The sequence below is a fragment of the Pristiophorus japonicus genome, chromosome 18, assembly GCF_044704955.1.
Source record: "Pristiophorus japonicus isolate sPriJap1 chromosome 18, sPriJap1.hap1, whole genome shotgun sequence".
In the NCBI taxonomy this organism is placed as follows: domain Eukaryota; kingdom Metazoa; phylum Chordata; class Chondrichthyes; family Pristiophoridae; genus Pristiophorus; species Pristiophorus japonicus.
In genome coordinates this window covers 37,988,072-38,010,545 of record NC_091994.1, presented here as the reverse complement: position 1 = coordinate 38,010,545, position 22,474 = coordinate 37,988,072, and the positions used below count along the sequence as shown (strand labels likewise).

The 22,474-nt window shown below is 47.4% G+C and overlaps 1 protein-coding gene across 1 annotated transcript in view; it reads left to right on the top strand.

Annotated features, from left to right (window-relative positions):
• LOC139229206 (tight junction protein ZO-3-like) overlaps positions 1–22,474 on the top strand; it is a 47,176-nt gene that overhangs the window by 12,507 nt on the left and 12,195 nt on the right. Inside the window, exons 8-16 of the mRNA XM_070860862.1 lie at positions 1,455–1,522; positions 3,573–3,645; positions 5,312–5,468; positions 6,702–6,810; positions 8,711–8,930; positions 10,140–10,333; positions 14,832–14,927; positions 18,983–19,062; positions 20,252–20,462. Coding sequence (XP_070716963.1) covers positions 1,455–1,522; positions 3,573–3,645; positions 5,312–5,468; positions 6,702–6,810; positions 8,711–8,930; positions 10,140–10,333; positions 14,832–14,927; positions 18,983–19,062; positions 20,252–20,462 — 1,208 coding nt within the window. The remainder of the gene's footprint in view (positions 1–1,454; positions 1,523–3,572; positions 3,646–5,311; positions 5,469–6,701; positions 6,811–8,710; positions 8,931–10,139; positions 10,334–14,831; positions 14,928–18,982; positions 19,063–20,251; positions 20,463–22,474) is intronic.

The window sequence follows — 22,474 nt, the reverse complement described above, 5'->3', positions numbered from 1 at the left end:
AGCACTGGACGGTGAGTGTTTTACACAGCACTGGACGGTGAGTGTTTTACACAGCACTGGACGGTGAGTGTTTTACACAGCACTGGACGGTGAGTGTTTTACACAGCACTGGAAGGTGAGTGTTTTACACAGCACTGGACGGTGAGTGTTTTACACAGCACTGGAAGGTGAGTGTTTTACACAGCACTGGGCGGTGAGTGTTTTACACAGCACTGGACGGTGAGTGTTTTACACAGCACTGGAAGGTGAGTGTTTTACACAGCACTGGACGGTGAGTGTTTTACACAGCACTGGAAGGTGAGTGTTTTACACAGCACTGGGCGGTGAGTGTTTTACACAGCACTGGACGGTGAGTGTTTTACACAGCACTGGAAGGTGAGTGTTTTACACAGCACTGGACGGTGAGTGTTTTACACAGCACTGGAAGGTGAGTGTTTTACACAGCACTGGACGGTGAGTGTTTTACACAGCACTGGACGGTGAGTGTTTTACACAGCACTGGGCGGTGAGTGTTTTACACAGCACTGGGCGGTGAGTGTTTTACACAGCACTGGGCGGTGAGTGTTTTACACAGCACTGGAAGGTGAGTGTTTCACACAGCACTGGACGGTGAGTGTTTTACACAGCACTGGACGGTGAGTGTTTTACACAGCACTGGACGGTGAGTGCTTTACACAGCACTGGACGGTGAGTGTTTTACACAGCACTGGACGGTGAGTGTTTTACACAGCACTGGAAGGTGAGTGTTCTACACAGCACTGGACGGTGAGTGTTTTACACAGCACTGGACGGTGAGTGTTTTACACAGCACTGGACTGTGAGTGTTTTACACAGCACTGGAGGGTGAGTGTTTTACACAGCACTGGACGGTGAGTGTTTTACACAGCACTGGACAGTGAGTGTTTTACACAGCACTGGACGGTGAGTGTTTTACACAGCACTGGACGGTGCGTGCTTTACACAGCACAGCACTGGGTGGTAGAGGCCACTTTACTGAGCAGTGGCCATTTCTAGTTATATCCCTTTCCAATACCGAGACCGTGGCTGCTATATCTTATCACTGAGAACTCAAAGTGCAAGGGCCAAGGGCCACTCAGCATTGGGTGAACACTTCTCCAGTGTGTAAGTGTAAACAGAACCAGCTATTGTCAGCCAGACTGGTTGATAGACAACAACACTAGAGCCAGTGAAAAATAACGTGGAAACGCTTAACTGATCTGTACATAGTTTGTTTGCTCTTATACCTAAGGCACTAACCCATTTCAAATGAATTAACTCCTCCTGAACTAAGTGAATTGTATAGGAGCATGGTCAGCATTCCACTGCTACTGTGCACACATTGTGATGTGTGCCCTGGGTAGAACTGGCGCAGAACCCCAATCCTTCTGTTTTGCTTCTGTTCAGGGCTGGGTTACTGCTGGCCAGAGATGACCCATGTTTCTCACTTTTTCCAGCTTAAAACCAGGCAGAAAGCCGGTGTCAGAGATGGAGGTCAGACCCGCCGCCTCCAAACTCCCTTATGGTGAGTACCAATGGATGACCAGCCTGTTACTCGTGTGCGAGTTCTGAAGTTGGAACCCAGCTAAGCTGTCTTGGTGTTCACTGATTGGTCCAAACAATCATACTTCACAGCAGTGAATGGATTTGGGTTAGCATAGGGCAGGTTGTTGTTTGTGAATGGGTTTTAATACATCATGTATCTGATTGGTCAGTCGCTGACAGAAGCCCTAACCTGGGCCCAGTGCTGTAAAGTAAATTTGACGGTGCTGCCCACTCCAAGGGATCCAAGAGACCGTGTCTGTAACTGTCTCCAGAGCCAGCAACATCAACATTGGCTCTGACCGAGCCTGCCACGACTTATTGCCATCATGTCTGGTTGTCGAGAGGTCAGTAACAAGGGGACAAAGGTAGTGGATTGAATGTAAGAGATTTAGAGCAGAGGGCAGAAGAAACCTCTTCACACAGAGTTGTGAGGCTGTGGAATTCACTGCCACGGTTAGTGGTTGAGGCAGAAACTGTGTCAGCATTCAAGATTAGATTGGATAGGTGGATGAAGAGAAAAGGGGTTGAAGGGATATGGGAACGTGATGTGTAAAGGTGATTTGAATGATTTGCTTGTGTGGAGGGTAAGCGCTGACATGCACCGGTTCGGCTGAAAAGCCTGTTTCTGTGTTGTGACTTCTATGTTTGTATATCGTTGCCAGAAGTGAGGACTCTTAACCCACAATGCAAAGGAGACAAATTCCTCAACTCCAGCAGCCTCGTGTACCATGGAATCCTTCTCCTTCCAACATGTATAAAGGCAACGTTCATTTCATTCCAACTTTCCCTCCTCAACTGAAGGCATTGCCTCTTTGCTGGGTTACCCAGTGCCACAGCTGCCCCTCTGTTGCCTCAGCTTGGTGACCAATCTTCAGTGAGTGTTACCAAGCTATTCGAACCCTGGAGGCGGGCAATAAAGCCCAACCCAATCTGGTCTCCACAGACCTCCACATACACCCACTTCCCAGCAGGAATAGCTGGATAGTGATCAGCATCAGGAATCCTGGCTGATTCTTTCCTCCACAGCCCAAAGTCAGCATTAATTGATGAGTATGAGAATTCAGACATCAGTAACTGATCCCTAATAATAGTGAGAGGCCTGGCTGTACAGTGCAGTGAGCCACTGGGCATACAGTGAGACGCTGGGTGTACAGTGCAGTGAGACACTGGGTGTACAGTGAGACGCTGGGTGTACAGTGCAGTGAGATGCTGGGTGTACAGTGAGATGCTGGGTGTACAGTGAGATGCTGGGTGTACAGTGCAGTGAGACGCTGGGTGTACAGTGAGACGCTGGGTGTACAGCAAGACGCTGGGTGTACAGTGAGATGCTGGGCATACAGTGAGACGCTGGGCGTACAGTGCAGTGAGGTGCTGGGTGTACAGTACAGTGAGACGCTGGGTGTACAGTACAGTGAGACGCTGGGCGTACAGTGCAGTGAGGTGCTGGGTGTACAGCAAGACGCTGGGTGTACAGTGAGACGCTGGGCGTACAGTACAGTGATGTGCTGGGTGTACAGTACAGTGAGATGCTGGGTGTACAGTGCAGTGAGATGCTGGGTGTACAGCAAGATGCTGGGTGTGCAGTGAGATGCTGGGTGTGCAGTGAGATGCTGGGTGTACAGTGAGACACTGGGTGTACAGTGCAGTGAGATGCTGGGTGTACAGTGAGACACTGGGTGTACAGTGCAGTGAGATGCTGGGTGTACAGTGAGACACTGGGTGTACAGTGCAGTGAGATGCTGGGTGTACAGTGAGACGCTGGGTGTAAAGTGAGATGCTGGTTGTACAGTGCAGTGAGACGCTGGGTGTACAGTGTGATGCTGGGTGTACAGTGCAGTGAGACGCTGGGTGTACAGTGAGACGCTGGGTGTACAGTGAGATGCTGGGTGTACAGTGCAGTGAGACGCTGGGTGTACAGTGAGACGCTGGGTGTACAGTGAGACGCTGGGTGTACAGTGCAGGAACTTTCTTTTGTTGACTCCTGAATGGTTGTTTAACATAAATCTTTGATTTCACTTTTCCAAACACAGTTATTGAGGAGTCAACATATGCTGCCCCTATAAGGACTTCAAATACAAGGCCACAGGATGAATATAATGTTGGGTAAGTTCCAGCAGACAATGAACGGGGGTGGGGGGGGGGGGGGGTAATATGAGCATTATTGAACAATGATGCAAACCTGATTCACCAATACCCTGTGCAGCCCAGGCAATTGCAATTTTGGCAAGAGCAGTGGAGCTTGATTCATTCAACTGTTATTTCGCCCTCTCCTCTCCTGAAGGTGCTGACTGATGCTCGGAGTACCTTTCCATGAGCGTCACGTACCCTGCTGCATGCTTGCTGATGCTCATTGGCTCGGCCTTGAAGAAAGGCCTGTTGCACAAGGTACCAGAGGGTGGCCGGAGCCAGTGGACCTGCCAGCACTTTCAGCACAGGGGAGAGCAAAATATGATGTTCCTTATTGTAAATTCAGGAACATCATCATCATAGACAGTCCCTCGGAATCGAGGAAGACTTGCTTCCACTCTTAAAATGAGTCCTTAGATGGCTGAACAGTCCAATACGAGAACCACAGTCTCTGTCACAGGTGGGACAGACATTTGTTGAGGGAAAGGGTGGGTAGGACAGGTTTGCCGCACGCTCCTTCCACTGCCTGCGCTTGATTCTGCATGCTCTCGACGATGAGACTTGAGGTGCTCAGCGCCCTCCCGGATGTACTTCCTCCACTTAGGGCGGTCTTAGAGTCAGGAATAAACCTGTTGATCGCAGCTGTTAATGTAATGATAGGAATGAAATAAACTGAGGTCTCCTCCAGAAGACTCAACAAACGGTCCTGGACATGAAGTTTATACTTTGTGTGATTTCGGCTTTTACCTTCAGTTCTGTATATCTCAGGTTCTCATTTTATATGTCTGATCCAATTGATGTTTATGTTTGTCCCATTACATCCTGCACAAGTCAATGTCATCATCAACAGCAACACAACCGACATTTATTTAGGAAGCATTTGAAGAATGTAGCTCACTTCAGAACCAGCCCTGAGGACTACTTGGCACCTTCTGTGCCCTCTGGGCTACAGCTAGCAACAATGGCACCCAGGAGGGAGTAATAAAGCTGGGATTTACTCTGAAATGTATTAACCACAAGAGAAAACTTCAGGGAAATCCAGAGCTTAAGTTATATCCTTTAAAAAAATCATAAAGATAAGTAGAAATCAGAGTAGCCATTTGGCCCATCCACCGAAACCTAGTCACCCCATTACAGCACTCTCAACACCTCCTGAACTTTCATTTAGCTCCTGAAAACCAGACCAATGACAACACAGACTGCAGGACTTTCCCTCTAACATATCTCGATCATTGGCCTTCAATCAAACATTCATCGTGTCTAGTTGTTGACTCACTCCCCCATGGTCAGCTATTGTTCTTTGTCGCACAGCACTATTCCAAATGATGGCAGCACCTCCAACAGCCACCGTACACCTTCCCTTTAAGAGGTGCAGGCTAGCTTTAAGCAGTGCAGGCAAGCTTCAAGTAGTGTCAGTGAGTAACAATATTGGGACCCCCTGCTGATGCATGCAGCCAATGAACAGCATGGTCAGCGCTGGCTGCACACAGCAATCAGTAGACAGCATGAAGTTGGCATGCTGCCTGCATTACATTGAACGGGCGCGGGGTAATCGCGCATTGCAATCGCCCCCTGCCCGTTTTCAGGGCTATCCAATTTAACCCCCAATATGTGCTCACTAACTGGATATTTCAATATTTAGCTACAGTCCAGACATGAAAGTGGCGAGGTTTGTCAAGGATGCCAGTGTTGGGCTGCAGCTGGCCGGCGGCAATGATGTCGGAATATTTGTATCTCGAGTTCTAGAAGACAGTCCCGCAGCCAAACAGGGAATCCAGAAAGGAGACCAGATTCTGAAGGTAAAAGAATGCTCACTCTCAATTGTTGTCGTTGACATCCCAAAGCTTCAAAATGTTGTCCTCTTGAAATTTATTTCTATGTGATTTTTTAGGGGCTGAATTTTTTGCTCATCAAGGTGAAGAATTTATCTGGGCAAAAGTTTCAAGGATCCGTGTTCAATAAACCCTAGATCCACCCCCACAATACAGAGTCACTTAACTTGGTTCACCCAAAGGTGTCCAGGCAAATACACTGACAACAGTGAACAAGGGGCATAGACTCAGGATGACCACGAGAAGATAAAGAGGGAAGTTGAAATTTTTTTTCCCACACAGAGGGTTATTATAATGTGGAACAATTTACCACAAATCCCTGCTGTGGAAGAGACTAAAGCATCATTTTAAAGAGAATGGGATAAATATTTGGAAAGGAAGAATATAAACGGATACAAGAAAATGACGGGGGAATGGGATTAGTCTGGATTTTGTTAACTGGTTAGAATGTGGAAGCCTCCGTCAATTGCTGCTGGTGCAGGAAACATAGATTCGTTTTAAAAGGGAATTTGCTTGGAAAAGAGGAGTATTAAAGGATACGATGTGGGAGCAGGGGAGCAGGATGAAACCCGGTTGCTTGTGGTAAAACACTGGCACAGCTAATTTGCCTATTTTTGCGCTGGCTCATTCTGTTATTCTGCCAGTGCTAGAGAGCCAGGCTTCTGACTAAGATGGATGCAATGAGGTTGACCTTTGATGTGATAAAACACATGCCCAAGCTTAGAGAGGCAGATACTCCTGAGTATTCCCCTGAGACCCTGCACTTAGCAGAGGCTGTGTCTACCACTTGGCTTGTGATTGTACAAAGACAGCAACAGACTGACCATGTGTCAAATTAAAACAAAGGTCAACAACACTCCCCATGGCTCAGCAGATAACTGCACTACCCGCTACTGATCCATACAGACCAGGAATGTCCGGTCTTTGATGAGTTGGCTGAGTTTGGCCGTGGAGGTGCTACAACTGCCCTCATTACCCTTGCAGTGATGCCACTCCTAATCACGATCCAGCAACTCCTGTTGGAAGTGCGTGAATAGATGTCGGGTGAGGCAGGGCTGGATTTGACTGTGATCCCACCCTGTGAAGAATCACTGTCGAGGCTCACACAAAAATAATGGTCCCTTGGATGCTTTCAGAACAAAGTTGAAGACTTGAGTTTTCACTGTAAAGCTCAGCTGTTCATTTGTTTTACCTGAATAGGTGAATAATGTCAACTTCCAAAACCTGACGCGTGAAGAGGCAGTGCTGCTCATGTTGGATATTCCCAAAGGTCAGCAAGTGGAGATTCGAGCTCAGCGGAAGGAGGACAGTGAGTATAACCTGCGGTGTAAATCCCTACCTGTTGTATATATATTTCATGTTCTTTGGCAAATCATTCTCCCGAAGGCTGACTCTTGCTGGGGTATGACTGCAAATTCCCAGAGTGCCCCCAGTACCTCACCAAAGCGGCCTCTTGTCATGTGTGCACTCAGCTTGAGTCTCAGTCGACCATTTTACCAACAAAGACGGAGGCTGACCCTGTCCTCACTCAATGCCCATTGCACACGTGAGTCAGTGGATAATGATCAGGAACAGGAACTTGGACTGATCTTCCCCTCCTTAACCCAAGGTCACTGTTGCTTTAACTGAGGTCAAGTAACTGTGTTGGTACGGTATCTGTAATACACCTTTCACCTTTCAGTTCCATGGCTTTTTTTGGTCAGCTGGGTGCCTAACACATGTGGAAACACAGCATCATGTTTAAGAGTCCCAAAACCAAACTATTAAGAAATCTACACCTGCAGAATTAGTGTGTGCACGTGTCCCCATAGAGACGCACCCAACCTACCAGTCCAGAGAACTTAAGGTGTTGGTTTGTATGGGCCCCGAAGTGGGCGTAGAGGTACCCTGGAGTTTAACCAGCTACATCTACGCAGCTTGTGCCCATTTTGGCCATCGGCCAGCAGGATTATCTGGAGCTGGGTGGGAAGAATCCCAGCCCCCGGTGACAGGTCTACCCCCCTACGTTCTATTAGCGAGCCAGGCAGGTTGGTCAATTATCAACAGTGCCCTGTGGACCTGCCTAAATTACCAAGCCTGCCACAGAGGACAGATTTGTTTCCAAACTTGCATCACCAGATGGGACATCTTCGAGGCACTTTGATCCCAAAGAGGCCTCACCTACTTTCCCTCATGCCCAGGAAGATAGTCACAGGCTGCCTTTACTTCAAAGAAAAGGATAGCAGGTGGGTGCCAAAAGTAAAACTAACAACACTGGAAATACACAACAGGTTGGCCAATGTCTGAAAGAGAAAGACGGTTTGGCATTTTGGGTGCGATCCTTCTCCAGAGCTGCTCTTCCTCATTTATTTACATGAGCTGATCTTCATGGCATTGCTCACAGAGGGGAGCACAGTTGTGATGTTCAGCTGCTAAGGCAGGGCTGTATTTGACCTGTCCCTTCAATGTCACTGTTCAGATATGCCCTGTGGGTAAATTGTCTAAATGTCACAGCCTAAGCTCATATAGAGCTAGTTGCTGAGGGACATTCCAGTTAGTTGGCATCTGCTATAAATCCCCAGATTGTGGCCTTGGGAGAGGCTGGGTTATCACAGTCAGCAAACATCAGCAAATGATTGGCTTTCTCTCTTTAATGCTTTGGACGCTTTGAATTGTGACATCTGAGGTGTGACAGATAGGCATTGGACACCAAGGGGCGAAACTACCCCTTTTTATAGCCCCGTTAGTGCCTCCGGGCGGTGCGCAACTGGCGATGACAACTGGCCCCGCGCCAACCCCTCACTGCCCCACGGGGAAAATTGCCCCGCAGGCCGCAAGGCTGGCGGACATCCGCTACCGGGGCGTCCCGGGCCGCCATCTTTATTGGTCGGACAATTCTTGGGTTGGCTCAAACATGGCGGCCCTAGTGTGGACTGGGCCACCATTGTGCAGCCCGGCAGACCCTCGTGTAGTCCGACAGTCCGTCGTGGGTTATCGCCCCCAATCGGGTGAGGGGAAATTTCACCCCCCAAGCTTTTATATTTAGTTATATAATGCATATAACAGATTTCCAGAATTCGCATTTCTATATCACCTGTTATTTTTAAACTAAAAGAACGTTAATTATTGGAAATTAGAATTCTGAATCTTTGTTTTCTTGCCCAGTTTCATGTTCTGATTGACGACACTATTTATAAACAGAAAATAACACAAAGGTCCCTTTCTTTCAGTTTATAAAAAGATGATCAACTCAAACGTTGGGGACTCTTTCCATGTGCGAACGCACTTTGACTACGAGGTAGAAGGGCCGCATGAACTAAGCTTCAGGAGAGGAGAGGTTTTCCGTGTTGTTGACACCATGTACAAGGGGAAGCTGGGAGCATGGTACGCTGTGCGAATCGCTCGAGACTTCAAGGAGCAGGACAAAGGCACCATCCCCAACAAGAACAGGTCTGCAGTCTGACTGGGATTCTGTAAAGAACGCAGGCTAAAGGATGTGTAGTCGATGTAGTTTCATTTCAATCTGGCTCAGGAATGTCAAATCATTCCTGTTCTGAAATAATAGATTTATTTGATCAAATGCACCAAATTAAATACATCTTGCTCCCCTCCACTCTTTAAGGCACTGACTCCTTGATTCCAATGGTAGCATCCTAACTGCTGCCTTGGCTGCGGCAGCGAACTTAGACCAAGCCAGGAATCGAACCAGGGAGCGAGCCTTCTGCTCTATATGGTGCAGCAACTCACCGGATGAATCCTCTCCCACCTTAATTTCCTTCGATAATCTCTGCAGTGCAGAGAACCAGAGGTACAGGCCTCCACCTGGTAATGGCTTCAGGTGGCCTTTTGTCCTGTGTGAGCCAGGAGAGTGAGAGCATCACACATGAGCTTGATCCTATCCCCACCTGACACAAAACATGGGCACATAAGTCTGGGTCACTGGATCGTGATCAGGAGTGGGAACCCTGGCCAATTCCCCTGAACATCACACACCTTTCCTAGCCCAAGGTCACTGATGTTAATTGTGTCTGTACGGTTATCCTGTCTGAGACCAGCATAAACCAGGGACCCAGCCTGGGATCTTCGTACCTTCAATACTCGCTGGCTTAACCAGCTGAGTCAGGGAGAGCTGTAATTTGGGACATTAAAAGCAGATTGTTAAACTGACTTTAAAATTTAGTAGAATTTCCGACTTTATAACAGAGTTACTTTTTATTCATTTTCCTGATAACGTGGTGGTGGACCTTCTTATTAAAATAGTGGTTTGATATTGAGTGGCTTGCTAGGCCACTTCAGAGGTCAGTTATGAGACAACCAGATTAGCATGGGACTGGAGTCATACAGGACCAGACCAGGTAAGGTTCCCTAAAGTGCATTCGTGAACCAGTTGGGCTTTTATTAAATTCTGGCAACGTGGTCACTTCTATTTATTGCAGATTTTTAAAAAACGGAGTTCAAATTCTCAAACTGCCACGGTGGGATTTGATTTTACAGTAACTGTATTATTGGACCAGGCCCCGGGATTACTACTTCAATAGCATAACCACTACGGTACTGTACCCCTGTGCAACAGAGTTGGGGGCAGTAATGTGGGCTGTGGTGCTTTTACTTGCAGGAAGGCTAACTGGGACCCATCGTGTGCTGTTCGTTTCCTTATAGAGCTGAACAGATTGCCAAAGTTGAAATCACTCAGAAGGTCACATCCAGTTCATCGGCCGGAGCACGGGCAGAGTTCTGGAAAATGCGCGGCCTGAGAGGTGCCAAGAAAATCTTACGGAAGAGCAGAGACGACCTTTCAGCTTTGACTATTCAGGGCAAATTTCCCCCATACGAAAAGGTCATTCTGAGAGAAGGTACAATATAGAGAATGTTGTCAGAACAAGATTTAATTCTATTTGCATGGTTTGACATGTATCAAGAGTAAGGATGTGGTGGATTCAGTCATTTAAATCACCAAGTAGAAGGGGAATCATAAACCTGAGTGCCATGGGCATGACTAAGTCACGGCACTTGCATCGGCTTCAGAGACCTCATGAAGACAGGTTGAAAAGAGTGGAGATGGGGGGGAAGTGTGTGTCTGTGATTGAGAGAGAGACACACACAGATATAGGGACAGCAAAAAAGAGAGTACAGTGTAACTGAAACAGAAGAGCAGGAGAGAGAGACAGCAGAACAGGGAAAGGGAGAGCAAAATGGCAGGCAGTGACTAGTGGGGTACCGCAAGGTTCTGTGCTGGGGCCCCAGCTGTTTACATTGTACATTCATGATTTAGACGAGGGGATTAAATGTAGTATCTCCAAATTTGCGGATGACACTAAGTTGGGTGGCAGTGTGAGCTGCGAGGAGGATGCTATGAGGCTGCAGAGTGACTTGGATAGGTTAGGTGAGTGGGCAAATGCATGGCAGATGAAATATAATGTGGCTAAATGTGAGGTTATCCACTTTGGTGGCAAAAACACAGAGACAGACTACTATCTGAATGGTGACAGATCAGGAAAAAGGGAGGTGCAACGAGACCTGGATGTCATGGTACATCAGTCATTGAAGGTTGGCATGCAGGTACAGCAGGCGGTTAAGAAAGCAAATGGCATGTTGGCCTTCATAGCGAGGAGATTTGAGTACAGGGGCAGGGAGGTGTTACTACAGTTGTACAGGACCTTGGTGAGGCCACACCAGGAGTATTGTGTACAGTTTTGGTCTCCTAACTTGAGGAAGGACATTTTTGCTATTGAGGGAGTGCAGCGAAGGTTCACCAGACTGATTCCCGGGATGGCGGGACTGACCTATCAAGAAAGACTGGATCAACTGGGCTTGTATTCACTGGAGTTCAGAAGAATGAGAGGGGACCTCATAGAAACGTTTAAAATTCTGATGGGTTCAGACAGGTTAGATGTAGGAAAAATGTTCCCAATGTTGGGGAAGTCCAGAACCAGGGGTCACAGTCGAAGGATAAGGGGTAAGCCATTTAGGACCGAGATGAAGAGAAACTTTTTCACCCAGAGAGTGGTGAACCTGTGGAATTCTCTACCACAGAAAGTTGTTGAGGCCAATTCACTAAATATATTCAAAAAGGAGTTAGATGAAGTCCTTACTACTAGGGGGATCAAGGGGTATGGCGAGAAAGCAGGAATGGGGTACTGAAGTTGCATGTTCAGCCATGAACTCATTGAATGGCGGTGCAGGCTCGAAGGGCCGAATGGCCTATTCCTGCACCTATTTTCCATGTTTCTATGTTTCTATGTTTCAAATAGACAGGGAGGGAGAATAAGACTGGAAGAGACAGCAAGAGAGACACACAGAGAAAGATTGAGAAAAAAGAAAGCAAGATAGAGAGATCTGAAATGTATAAACTATACAATTTTGGGGGGAAAAGGGAGTTGGAAATATAGTACAGGTACATCTAAAATCCGGCAACCTCGGGACCGAGTCCATGCCGGTTTTTGGGTTTTGCCGGATTTCAGACTTCGCTGTTGGCGCTCCTCGCCACCCGATAATTCCCACCACTTCTCCGCGCGCCGATCCTCCGCTCCTCGCTGCCCGCCGATTCCCACCGCCCGCGGCCCCCCAGCGCTGTAACTTTTACCGGTTTCCTCGTCCCTCGCCGCCCGATGTCGCCATCTTGGCTGCTGCAAAAATGTCCATTTTTTGGAATTCCGGATTCGGGATGTTGTACCTGTACAACCAACATACACAAATCTTTGAAGGTGACAGGACAAGATGATAAGGCTGTTTAAAAAGCATAGAGGACCCTTGGCTTTATAAATAGAGGCATAGAGCACAAAGGGACGGAAGTTATGCTCAACCTTTATAAATCCATGGTTAGGCCCCAGCTGGGGTATTGTGTCCAATTCTAGGCACGGCACTTTAGGAACGATGTTGAAGCCTTGGAGAGGGTGCAGAGGGGATTTATCACAATGATATGAGGAGCTTCAATAATGTGGAGAGACTGGAGAAGCTGGAATTGTTCTCATTAGAGCAGAGAAGGTTAAGGGAGATTTAATAGAGATGTTCTAAATCAGAAAGTCTTTTGGAGTAAATAATGAGAAATTGTTTCCAATAGCAGAAAGGTAGGTAGCCAGAGGACACACGTTTAACATAATTGGCCAAAGAACCAGAGGGGAGATGAATGAGGAGCATTTTTTTACGCGGTGAGTTGTTATGATCTGGAATGCGCTGCCTGAAAGAGTGGTGGAAGCAGATTCAATAGTAACTTCCACAATGGAATTGAATAGATACTTGAAAAGGAAAAAAATCTGTCGGACTGTGGGGAAAGAACAGGAGCATGGGATTAATTGGATTGCTCGTTCCAAGAGCCGCTCAGGCACAATGGGCCAAATGGCCTCTTTCTCTGCAGTATGATTCTAGGAACACCATATAAAATCAGATCCCTCTCAGTCTCAGATCCCTCTGTCCCCGATCCCTCCATCCCAGATCTCTCCGTCCCAGATCCCTCGCCGTCCCAGATCCCTCAGTCCCAGATCCCCCTCAGTCCCAGATCCCCCAGTCCCAGATCCCCCTCAGTCCCAGATCCCTTTCAGTCCCAGATCCCTTTCAGTCCCAGATCACTCTCTGTCCCAGATCCCTCAGTCCCAGATCCCTCTCTCCCAGATCCCCCTCAGTCCCAGATCCCCTCAGTCTCAGATCCTTTTCAGTCCCAGATCCTTTTCAGTCCCAGATCCCCCTCAGTCCCAGATCCCTCAGTCCCAGATCCCCCTCAGTCTCAGATCCCCCTCAGTCCCAGATCCTTTTCAGTCCCAGATCTCCCTCAGTCCCAGATCCCTCGGTCCCAGATCCCCTTCAGTCCCAAATCCTTTTCAGTCCCAGATCCCTCTCAGTCCCAGATCCCTCTCAGTCTCGGATCCCTCAGTCTCGGATCCCGGACTGGTTTAACCCTCGCCGCCCATTCTGCTGCTATAAGTGTAGTTTTGTGCAACACTCAACCTACAGTTTTTTGAAAGGATGGAATTGGCGGTGGTGCCTGGAAGTGCTGTGTGGGACTCACACCTGGCTGTTGCTTTACTCAACTGCATTTGCTGATTCAGGGAAGGTGTTGAGTTTTTCTTCAAGATAGGCTTACATTAATCCAGCACTTTATTGGCCTTGGCTCAGTGGTAATACTTTCAGCTCTCAGTCAGAGACTTGAAATCATAATCTTGGATAACACTTTAGTGCAACACTGAGGGGCAGTACTGAGGGAATGCTGCACTGTCAGAGGGGCAGTACTGAGGGAGCGCCGCAGTGTCGGAGGGGCAGTATTGAGGGAGTGCTGTACTGTTGGAGGGACAGTACTGAGGGACTGCTGCACTGTCAGAGGGGCAGTACTGAGGGAGCGCCGCAGTGTCGGAGGGGCAGTACTGAGGGAGTGTTGCATTGTCGGAGGGGCAGTACTGAGGGAGTGCTGCACTGCCGGAGGGGCAGTTCTGAGGAAGTGCTGAACTGTTGGAGGTGCTGTCTCTTGGATGAGATGTTTAACAGCCCCATCTGCTCTCAGGTGGATGCAAAAGATTCAAAGACAAGCAAAAGAATTCTCCAGGTGTCCTGGCCAACATTTATCCATCAACCAACATCACTAAAACAGATCATCAGATCATTTATCTAATTGCTCTTTGTGGGAGCTTGCTGTGCACAAATTGGCTGCCGCCTTTCCCTCCATTACAACAGTGACTACATTTCAAAAGTATTTTGAAGCATTTTGGGATGTCCTGACGTTGTGTCGAGCGCTGTGTAAAATGCAAGTACTTTCTTTCTTATCACATCTCTCAGAAATGTCCCGGGCACTTTGGATAGACGGATTTACTCTGAAGTGCGGTCACTGGTGTTATGTAGGAAAACAGCGCTGCCATTTCATACAAACAACAAAGAGATGACTGACCAGTTAATCTGTTTTTGGTGATGTAGGATGAGGATGGAATGTTGACCAGGACTAGGAAAACCCTCTATCCTTCTTCGAATAGCACCATGGGATCTTAAACATCCATCTGAACCATTGCAAAAGGCAGATAGGGCTTCAGTTTGATGTTCCAGCTGAAGGACAGGGAATTTAATGTTAACAAAGCCCCACTTTGCCTCAGTCTCGGGGAGGCAAACCTGCCTGAGGTGAACTCCCACTTCTAAATGGATATTATATCCACTAAATAAAATAAGTACAATAGCAAAATACTGCGATTGCTGGAATCCGATACAAAACAGAAAATGCTGGGAACAGTAGAGGCAGGGAGGCAGCATCCGTGGTGAGAGAAACCGTTAATGTTTCAGGTAAAATATGTATTTTATTTTCCCTGAAGTCCAGAAATTGTAGTATTTATTAATCTATATTTATTTTGCATTCATTATTTAATTTCTTTGTTACAGCCAGTTATAAAAGGCCTGTTGTGATTCTTGGTCCAATCTCAGATATTGCTACTCAGAAACTGGCCAATGATCTGCCTGATCAGTTCGAGCTTGCCCGTGAGTATTCTTCTTGCTGTGACTTCAGTTACCCATCCTGGAAATAGAGGTGCTTTTGGTCAGTGATGGATCGGTTGGTGTTAGTTCACTAGCTCAGTCCAGCAGGCCCATTCTTGCCTTTCATCATTCCAAAACATGAAATGAGAACCAAGTGTTGGTTGTTTTGGAAATACAACAGGGATCAGGGTTGCAACCAAAAGTCATTCCCTACCCAAGAGAGATCAACTCCCTCTGGTATTCCTCTCTCTCTTTCAATTCATGTAAATATAGAAAATGACGGGTACATAAAGCTCAGCTGGTCCATTAACCCTTCCCCACATTCCTGCTGCCTGGAGAATAAAGACTAGATGCTTCCTATCTCCCCACAGCCACGTAATCTCATGGGAGAGGAAATCAAACAGAGGGAACAAACTCCAGGGCCAAAATGGGTAAAACATCTGGAAAATTCCTCTCCGACACCACCCCCACCCCCCCCCCCCACGCCCCAGGCGATCAAAATTAATCCAGGACACATTGGCCATACTTGTGGTAACTGGTACATTGTGTACATTTTATAAGGTGTCTCTGCTATAGCACAACCCAGCTCTCTTCTGAAGGTGCGCAGAGAGTCAACACACACCACACAAGTGACAGCTTATTCCAAAGGCCAAAGAAATAGGAACAGGAGTAGTCCATTCAGCCCCTTGAGCCTGCTCCGCCATTCAATAAGATCATGGCTGATCATCCACCTCAATCCACTTTCCTGCACTATCCTCATATCCCTTAAAATCCAAAACTCTATCGATCTCTGTCTTGAATAAACTCAATGACTGGGTCTCCACAGCCCTCTGTGGTAGAGAATTACAAAGATTCACTACCCTCCGAGTGAAGAAATTTCTTCTCATCTCGATCTAGTTTTGATCGCCTGGATGGGTTGGAAAGGAATTTTCCCAGATTTTTTTCCCCAATTGGCCTGGGTTGTTATCTGGTTTTTGCCTCTCACATGGCTCGGGTTGGGGTGGAGTGTAGAATGTTTAGGTGCAACAGATGTCGCAGTTGTGTGGAGTGGACTGGTTGGGCCGGATGCTCTTTACTTTTCCGCCATTGTTCATTGTTCATAGGTTTATATGTAACTTCAGGGCTGCTGACTGAGGGCCATGTGGCTCTTTGTCGGCCGGCGCGGACACGATGGGCCAAAATGACCTCCTTCTGCGCTGTAGATGTCTATGGTTCTGTGTTTCTATGTCCTAAAGGGACGACCCCTTATTCTGAGACTGTGACACCTGGCTCTCGATTCCCAAGCCAGGGAATCCTCCTTGCATCCACCCTGTCAAGCCCTGTAAGAATTTTGTATGTTTCAATGACATCACCACTGCTCTCTGGGAAAAGAAGACCTGCCCAACATCTAGCCTATTCCTACTCTTGCATAGTTTAAATATTTGATCTCTGGTCCTCCCCAATCTGTCAAACTGAAATAATCCATCAATGGGTAAACAATCCAGCCTTTCATTATTTTATATACTTCTATCAGGTAACCTCTAAGTCTACACTGCTCTTTAAGCCTATCTGAGTAATTTAGGATGTTTAAGATGGGAATCATTCATCTGGCTCTCCTCTGAATCTTTTCCAAGGCCACTATGTCACCCAGCATGTGAGGGAACCAGAACTGGATACAATGCTCTAGATGCGGTCTAACTAATACCCTGCACAAGGACAGAATGGTGACTTGTATTGAATGGTTCTATTAATACAACCTAATACCCTGTTTGCATTGGCTATGGCTTCTCTGCATTGGCTGTGAAACTTAAGTAATCTGTGCACAATAACACCTAGATCCTTTTCTCTCTCGAACAATTTCAGTATTGTTCCCTGTAAATGGTAAGTTTGTCCTGCCTACATACATCACATTGCATTTATCTAGATTTGCCACTCCCCCAGTGCATCTAAATCTTTTTGCAGAAGATTGTACTCCTCTACAGTCTTAACACTTGCACATATTCCTCAGTGTGAACATCCATAATTTGTGCATTGAACCTGTGCTTTAGTTTGCAAAAGCAAGCCTCTTTCCACAAAGGAATCTAATGTACTTTGAACTTAGTACCATGCCGTAGTTTAATGTACTGATTAATTCCAATCCACATAATGGGCCCAAGCTTCTGCTTCTGGCGAAAACGGCGCACCTCTGAGACTTATGTGACCTGCCTGGGCTCGAAGGTGCGCCGGAATCTTCTTCAGCAATTCTCCGGTCCTCCTGGAGCGTGGCGTGACGCAGCGCAGTCTCCCGGGGGTGGAGCAAGCCGATCGCAGCCTGCAGGGGGGGGGCGGGGCTAGGGATCATGCCTTCTTGTCAGTGCCGGCAGCGTTGCGCAGGCGCGTTGGAGCATGCGCGCCTGCGCAATGGATCGGGGAGCGTGGGTAGTGGGGAGGGGGGGAGCGTGGGTAGTGGGGAGGGGGGGAGCGTGGGTAGTGGGGAGGGGGGGAGCGTGGGTAGTGGGGAGGGGGGGGAGCGTGGGTAGTGGGGAGGGGGGGAGCGTGGGTAGTGGGGAGGGGGGGGAGCGTGGGTAGTGGGGAGGGGGGGAGCGTGGGTAGTGGGGAGGGGGGAGCGTGGGTAGTGGGGAGGGGGGGGAGCGTGGGTAGTGGGGAGGGGGGGGAGCGTGGGTAGTGGGGAGGGGGGGAGCGTGGGTAGTGGGGAGGGGGGGAGTGTGGGTACCGGGGTGGAGGGGGAGTGTGGCAACAGGGATGTGGAGGGGGGGGAGCGTGTCTACCGGGGTGGGGGGGTGGGGAGGGGGGGTGGCGTGGGTACCGGGGTGGGGTGGGGAGGGGGGGGGAGCGTGGCAAGGGATGGGGAGGGGGAGCATGGCAAGGGATGGAGGAGCGTGGGTTGGTGGGCACTCGAAATGATTGAAGGAGAGAGCAGAGGTGCCTCCTTCCAGCCTCCCCCCTCACACCCACCCCCACTCCACACACACCCCCCCACACACACACACCCTCCCACACCCCCACCCACACAGTCCCCCCATACACACAGCTCCCCCACACACACAGCCCCCCACACACACACACCCTCCCACACCCCCACCCACACAGTCCCCCCATATACACAGCCCCCCCACACACACACACATCACCCCCCCCACCCCTCACTGTCAGATACAGAGAGAGAGAGAGACACTGACAGAGACACCTTCCCTTCACATAAAGGTAGGACTTCTATTTTTAATTGATTGATTGCTTATTACTTTGGTCTTGGTGCTTTAGGTGCAGGATTCCTTCTACTTTTTATTAATTAATTGCTTATTACTTTTTGTGCTTCGTTTAGTGCTTGTTGCTTTAAATATACTGCTTTGTTTAGTGCTTAGTGCTTTAAATGTACTTTGCTTCTTTAATGTTGTTGTGAAGGTGTTTATGGAAAATCCTCTAACTTCCCTTCCCCCCCGCCCTGTGGTGATGTTGATATGTCCTTTGTGTTTAATGTTTCCCATCCGCTGTCTCTGGCTGTGCCTGCACTAAACTTAACTCTAGGTAAGGTTTTTCAGAACTTACAAAAGTGGACACTTACTCCATCCTAAGTTAGTTTGTAGTAAGTTTTCACTGCCGAAACTTGCAAAACAGGCCTGAGTGGCTGGACACACCCCCTTTTTGAAAAAAAAGTACCTTACCTAAAGCCAACCTAAACTAACTCATTAGAACGGGAGCAAACTAATATCCGAGAATTGCAATTTCTAACATACTCCAAACTAAACTAGTTGCTCCAAAAAACTAGGAGCAACTCCACCCGAAACTTGGGCCCATTATATCCCATAAATAGCCACTGAATAAGAAAGAAAAAATTTGCATTTGTATAATGCCTCACCACATTCTCAGGATGTCCCAAAACACTTTGCATCCAATGAATTACATTTTAAATGTAGTCAGTGTTGTTATGTAGGCAAATCTTGTGCACAGCAAGATCTCACAAACAGTGTTTGAGATCAATGGCCAGGTTATCCGCTAGCATTCACTGCTGCACCTGGGTTGTATTATGATCACCATGGATGTACTGGGCGCTCTCTAATCCTACAACCTGTCCATTCTAGAAACGGTACAGAGGGATATGACAGAAGAGGGATCGTCGTCCATCATCAAACTTGAAACTGTGCGGCTTATCTCTCAAAAGGTGAGGCGAAGTCTGCTGATTGTGTAACAGTTAATCATCCCTTGTGCACATTTCTTAACAAGCAGCCCATCAATAGCTCAGTGGGCAAATGCATGGCCTGAGCAATATCGAATCATAGAATTTTACAGCATGGAAGGTCATTTCGGCCCATCGTGTCTGGGCAGACCGACAAAGAGTTATTCAACCTAATCCCACTTTCCAGCTTATGGTCCATAGCCCTGCAGGTTACGGCACTTCAAGTGCATATCCAAGTACTTTTTAAATGTGGTGAGGGTTTCTGCCTCTACCACTCTTTCAGGCAGTGAGTTCCAGACCCTCACCACCCTCTGGGTGAAAAAAATCCCCCCTCAAATCCCCTCTAATCCTCCTACCAATTACTTTAAATCCATGCCCCCTGGTTGTTGACCCCTCTGCCAAGGGAAATTGATCCTTCCTGTCCACTCTATCTAGGCCCCTCATAATTTTATACATCTCAATAAGGTCTCCCTTCAGCCTCCTCTGTTCCAAAGATATAGACCAGAAAAGATATAGATCAGTTGGGGCAATACAACTGGTCTTAGTGCCTCAGGATTAGAAAGGGAGAAAATCAGCCACAGCACCCAATCCTGTATGTGCAAATGTGGACATCAATGAGCATAGATGGAGAGAAAATATTTCCTCGTGGGAAGTCCAGAACAAAGGGCCTTAACCTTAAAATTATAGCCAGGCCGTTCAGGGATGATGTCAGGAAGTATTTCTTCACACAAAGGGAAGTGGAAATCTGGAACTCTCCCTTAACAAGCTGATGAGGCTCGGCCAATTGAAAATTTCAAAACTGAGATTGATAGTTTTTTTTTAGACAAGGGTATTAAAGGTTACCGAACCAAGGCGGGTAGATGGAGTTAAGACATAGATTAGCCATGATCTAATTGAATGGCGGAACAGGCTCAAAGGGCCGCAGTTTTGGTTGTAATACTTCCCTTTGGTTGAATAACTTTCTCACGCTCACTATTTATGCTCACACTTAAAGAAGAGCCATTTTTGGAAGGTACTGGAGGATAACCAAAGGCACGTAGAAGCGCAGAAGCGCACCCTAACAGCTTTAGGAGAGGGGAGGCAATGGAAAATAATAATTTTTTAAGGAGGCAAAATGCTGGAGTTTTCTGCGAAATGACACAAGGTGTGAAATGTAATGTTAATCAATTCACAGAACAAACATGGCCTGCTTGACATCACACCTTCAGCCATAGAGCGACTAAACTACGTCAAGTGGTATCCGATTGTGGTGTTCTTCAACCCAGAGAACAAACAGGAAGTTAAAGCCATGCGTCAGCACCTCTACCCTCAGTCAAGGAAAAGCTCCAAGAGTCTCTACAACCAGGCTGTAAAACTGAGGAAGTACTGGTCTCACCTCTTCACAGGTAAACGCTTCAGCTTCCAGTACACGAGATACTTCGGTGCAGTCATTCTTCACCTGCATCCTTACATTGATTGATTTATGATTATCTGTTGTTGCCGCAGCTCTTAAATTCCTGGAATGTTTTCAATAAAGGTAGCTCAAACCTATTGGACACCTCAAAAAATTAACTTGTTGGCTACATTTGATCTGTGGCTTAATTTCCATATTGCACATAATGTGGTGATTGAATTTACCCACTTTGTGTTTAATGGGAATGCCATCTTGAGAACTGATCTATCCCCACATTAATATTAGGACACGGCAGTTAAAATACCGGTCAATACCTACAGTCCACAATAATTAAATTTAAGTTCAAGGGGAAGGTAGAAAAGTACGTGAGGGAAAAAGGAATCGAAGGATATGCTGATAGGGTGAGATGAAGTAGTGGGGGGGGGGAAGCTCGTGTGGAGCATAAACACTGGCACAGACCAGTTGGGCCAAATGTGTTGTACTTTCAATGTAATTCCATGTAATTTAGACACTTGGGTAAGGTACTTTGCCACAAGCTCTGTGAAACTGAACTCAGCAGGAGCACCTTCAGGAGAGATGGGGAGGAAAACATCTTCTATCTGAGAATTGGGGGGCGGGACATTAGTTGAACTCAGTTACCCCACCCCTATAATTTGTATGTGTATGGCCCTGGCTCCTGTTCAGCTAATGTAATTTATTTTAGGGAGCTATGTTTCATGGTCTGCAGCCCCCTCCAATCAGAGTCATGGTGGCCCCCGAGACAGCTATGAGGAACGACTACATAAACTGGGGCTCGTCAGCCTCAAAGACTGTTCTCACAGAGTACATTATAGAGGTGTAAAAAAGCTATTCAACTGGTTAGGGAAAGTAAACCCAGAACAGTCTGTTAAGATATGCCAAGCCAGCAGGACATGAGGGCACAAGGTCAGGGCTGTGGAGAGCAAGTTTTGAACAGATGTCAGGAAATATTTCTTTACATCGAGGGTAATCAACAGCTGGAAGGGGTTGAGGTCAGGACACTGTAGAGGGTGGTGTTTTGGTCAAGTTTCCCTGACTCCTTGGTGTTTTCGAGGCATCCCACATCCTGGATTCTAGACTGTGGGCTGATTTGGGGGTTGTGAGAAACTAAGACAGAGTCAGTTGGGTAGGATGCAAAATTGGTTTTATTGTGTTCAAACAGAGTAAAAGGGCACGTTTTTAATAATCACAGTAATCAGGTATAAATAGGGAGAAATGGCAACTCAAATGCTCTATATTTGGGAAGAACACATAACACATATAACAGATTAAAAGAACACAGTCCTCCCATCTCCCAAAATACTTATGCACTAAACCTGGAAGGGGAAAATACACAAGAACATCAACAGGTCAGAACAGTAAGAAAAAACCCAACCTCCCAGACCCACTATCTAGCTAGGTTAGAATTCTGGGGTTTCAGGGACCATGCTCACCAATTCCCTTTTGACAGTTCCAACTCCGGGGTTCGCCTCAGTTGACCTGGTCCTGTTCCAAACTCTGGGGTTCGCCTTAGTTGTCCGGGTTCTGTAGTCTGTAGCCCGGACCTCGTTGGGGACTTCAACCTGCATCACTTCTTCAGTTGGGCTGAGTCCGCTGATGCGGTAAGGTGCGTATTGGACTTGTGGGGTGAGTATTCACTTTTCCTTGGTCAGGGTAGTCTTAAAAGTTCCGTTAGGTAATGTTTTACCCCTTGGTAGCGTAGGACCAGCTTGAAGAGTGGAAAAATCTTCGGTTTTTCTTCGGTTTTGTCGGGTTGGTTCCGGTTGACTGTTTGATTGGGCGCGATGGTCCAAAACTTTCCGATAGTCGTTTTGAAAGCCTATTTGCTGTCGTGGTGTTGTCCTTCTGGGTTTTAGAGATTCTTTTCGCCGATGTTTCAGGGTCCCACTTTTCGAGGCTGTTGTTAAACTTGTGTAACGAGACTGCTACCTTAATAGTGTCTCTAGAAGCACCCCTAACTGCCAGAACAGGCCTTCAATTATACTA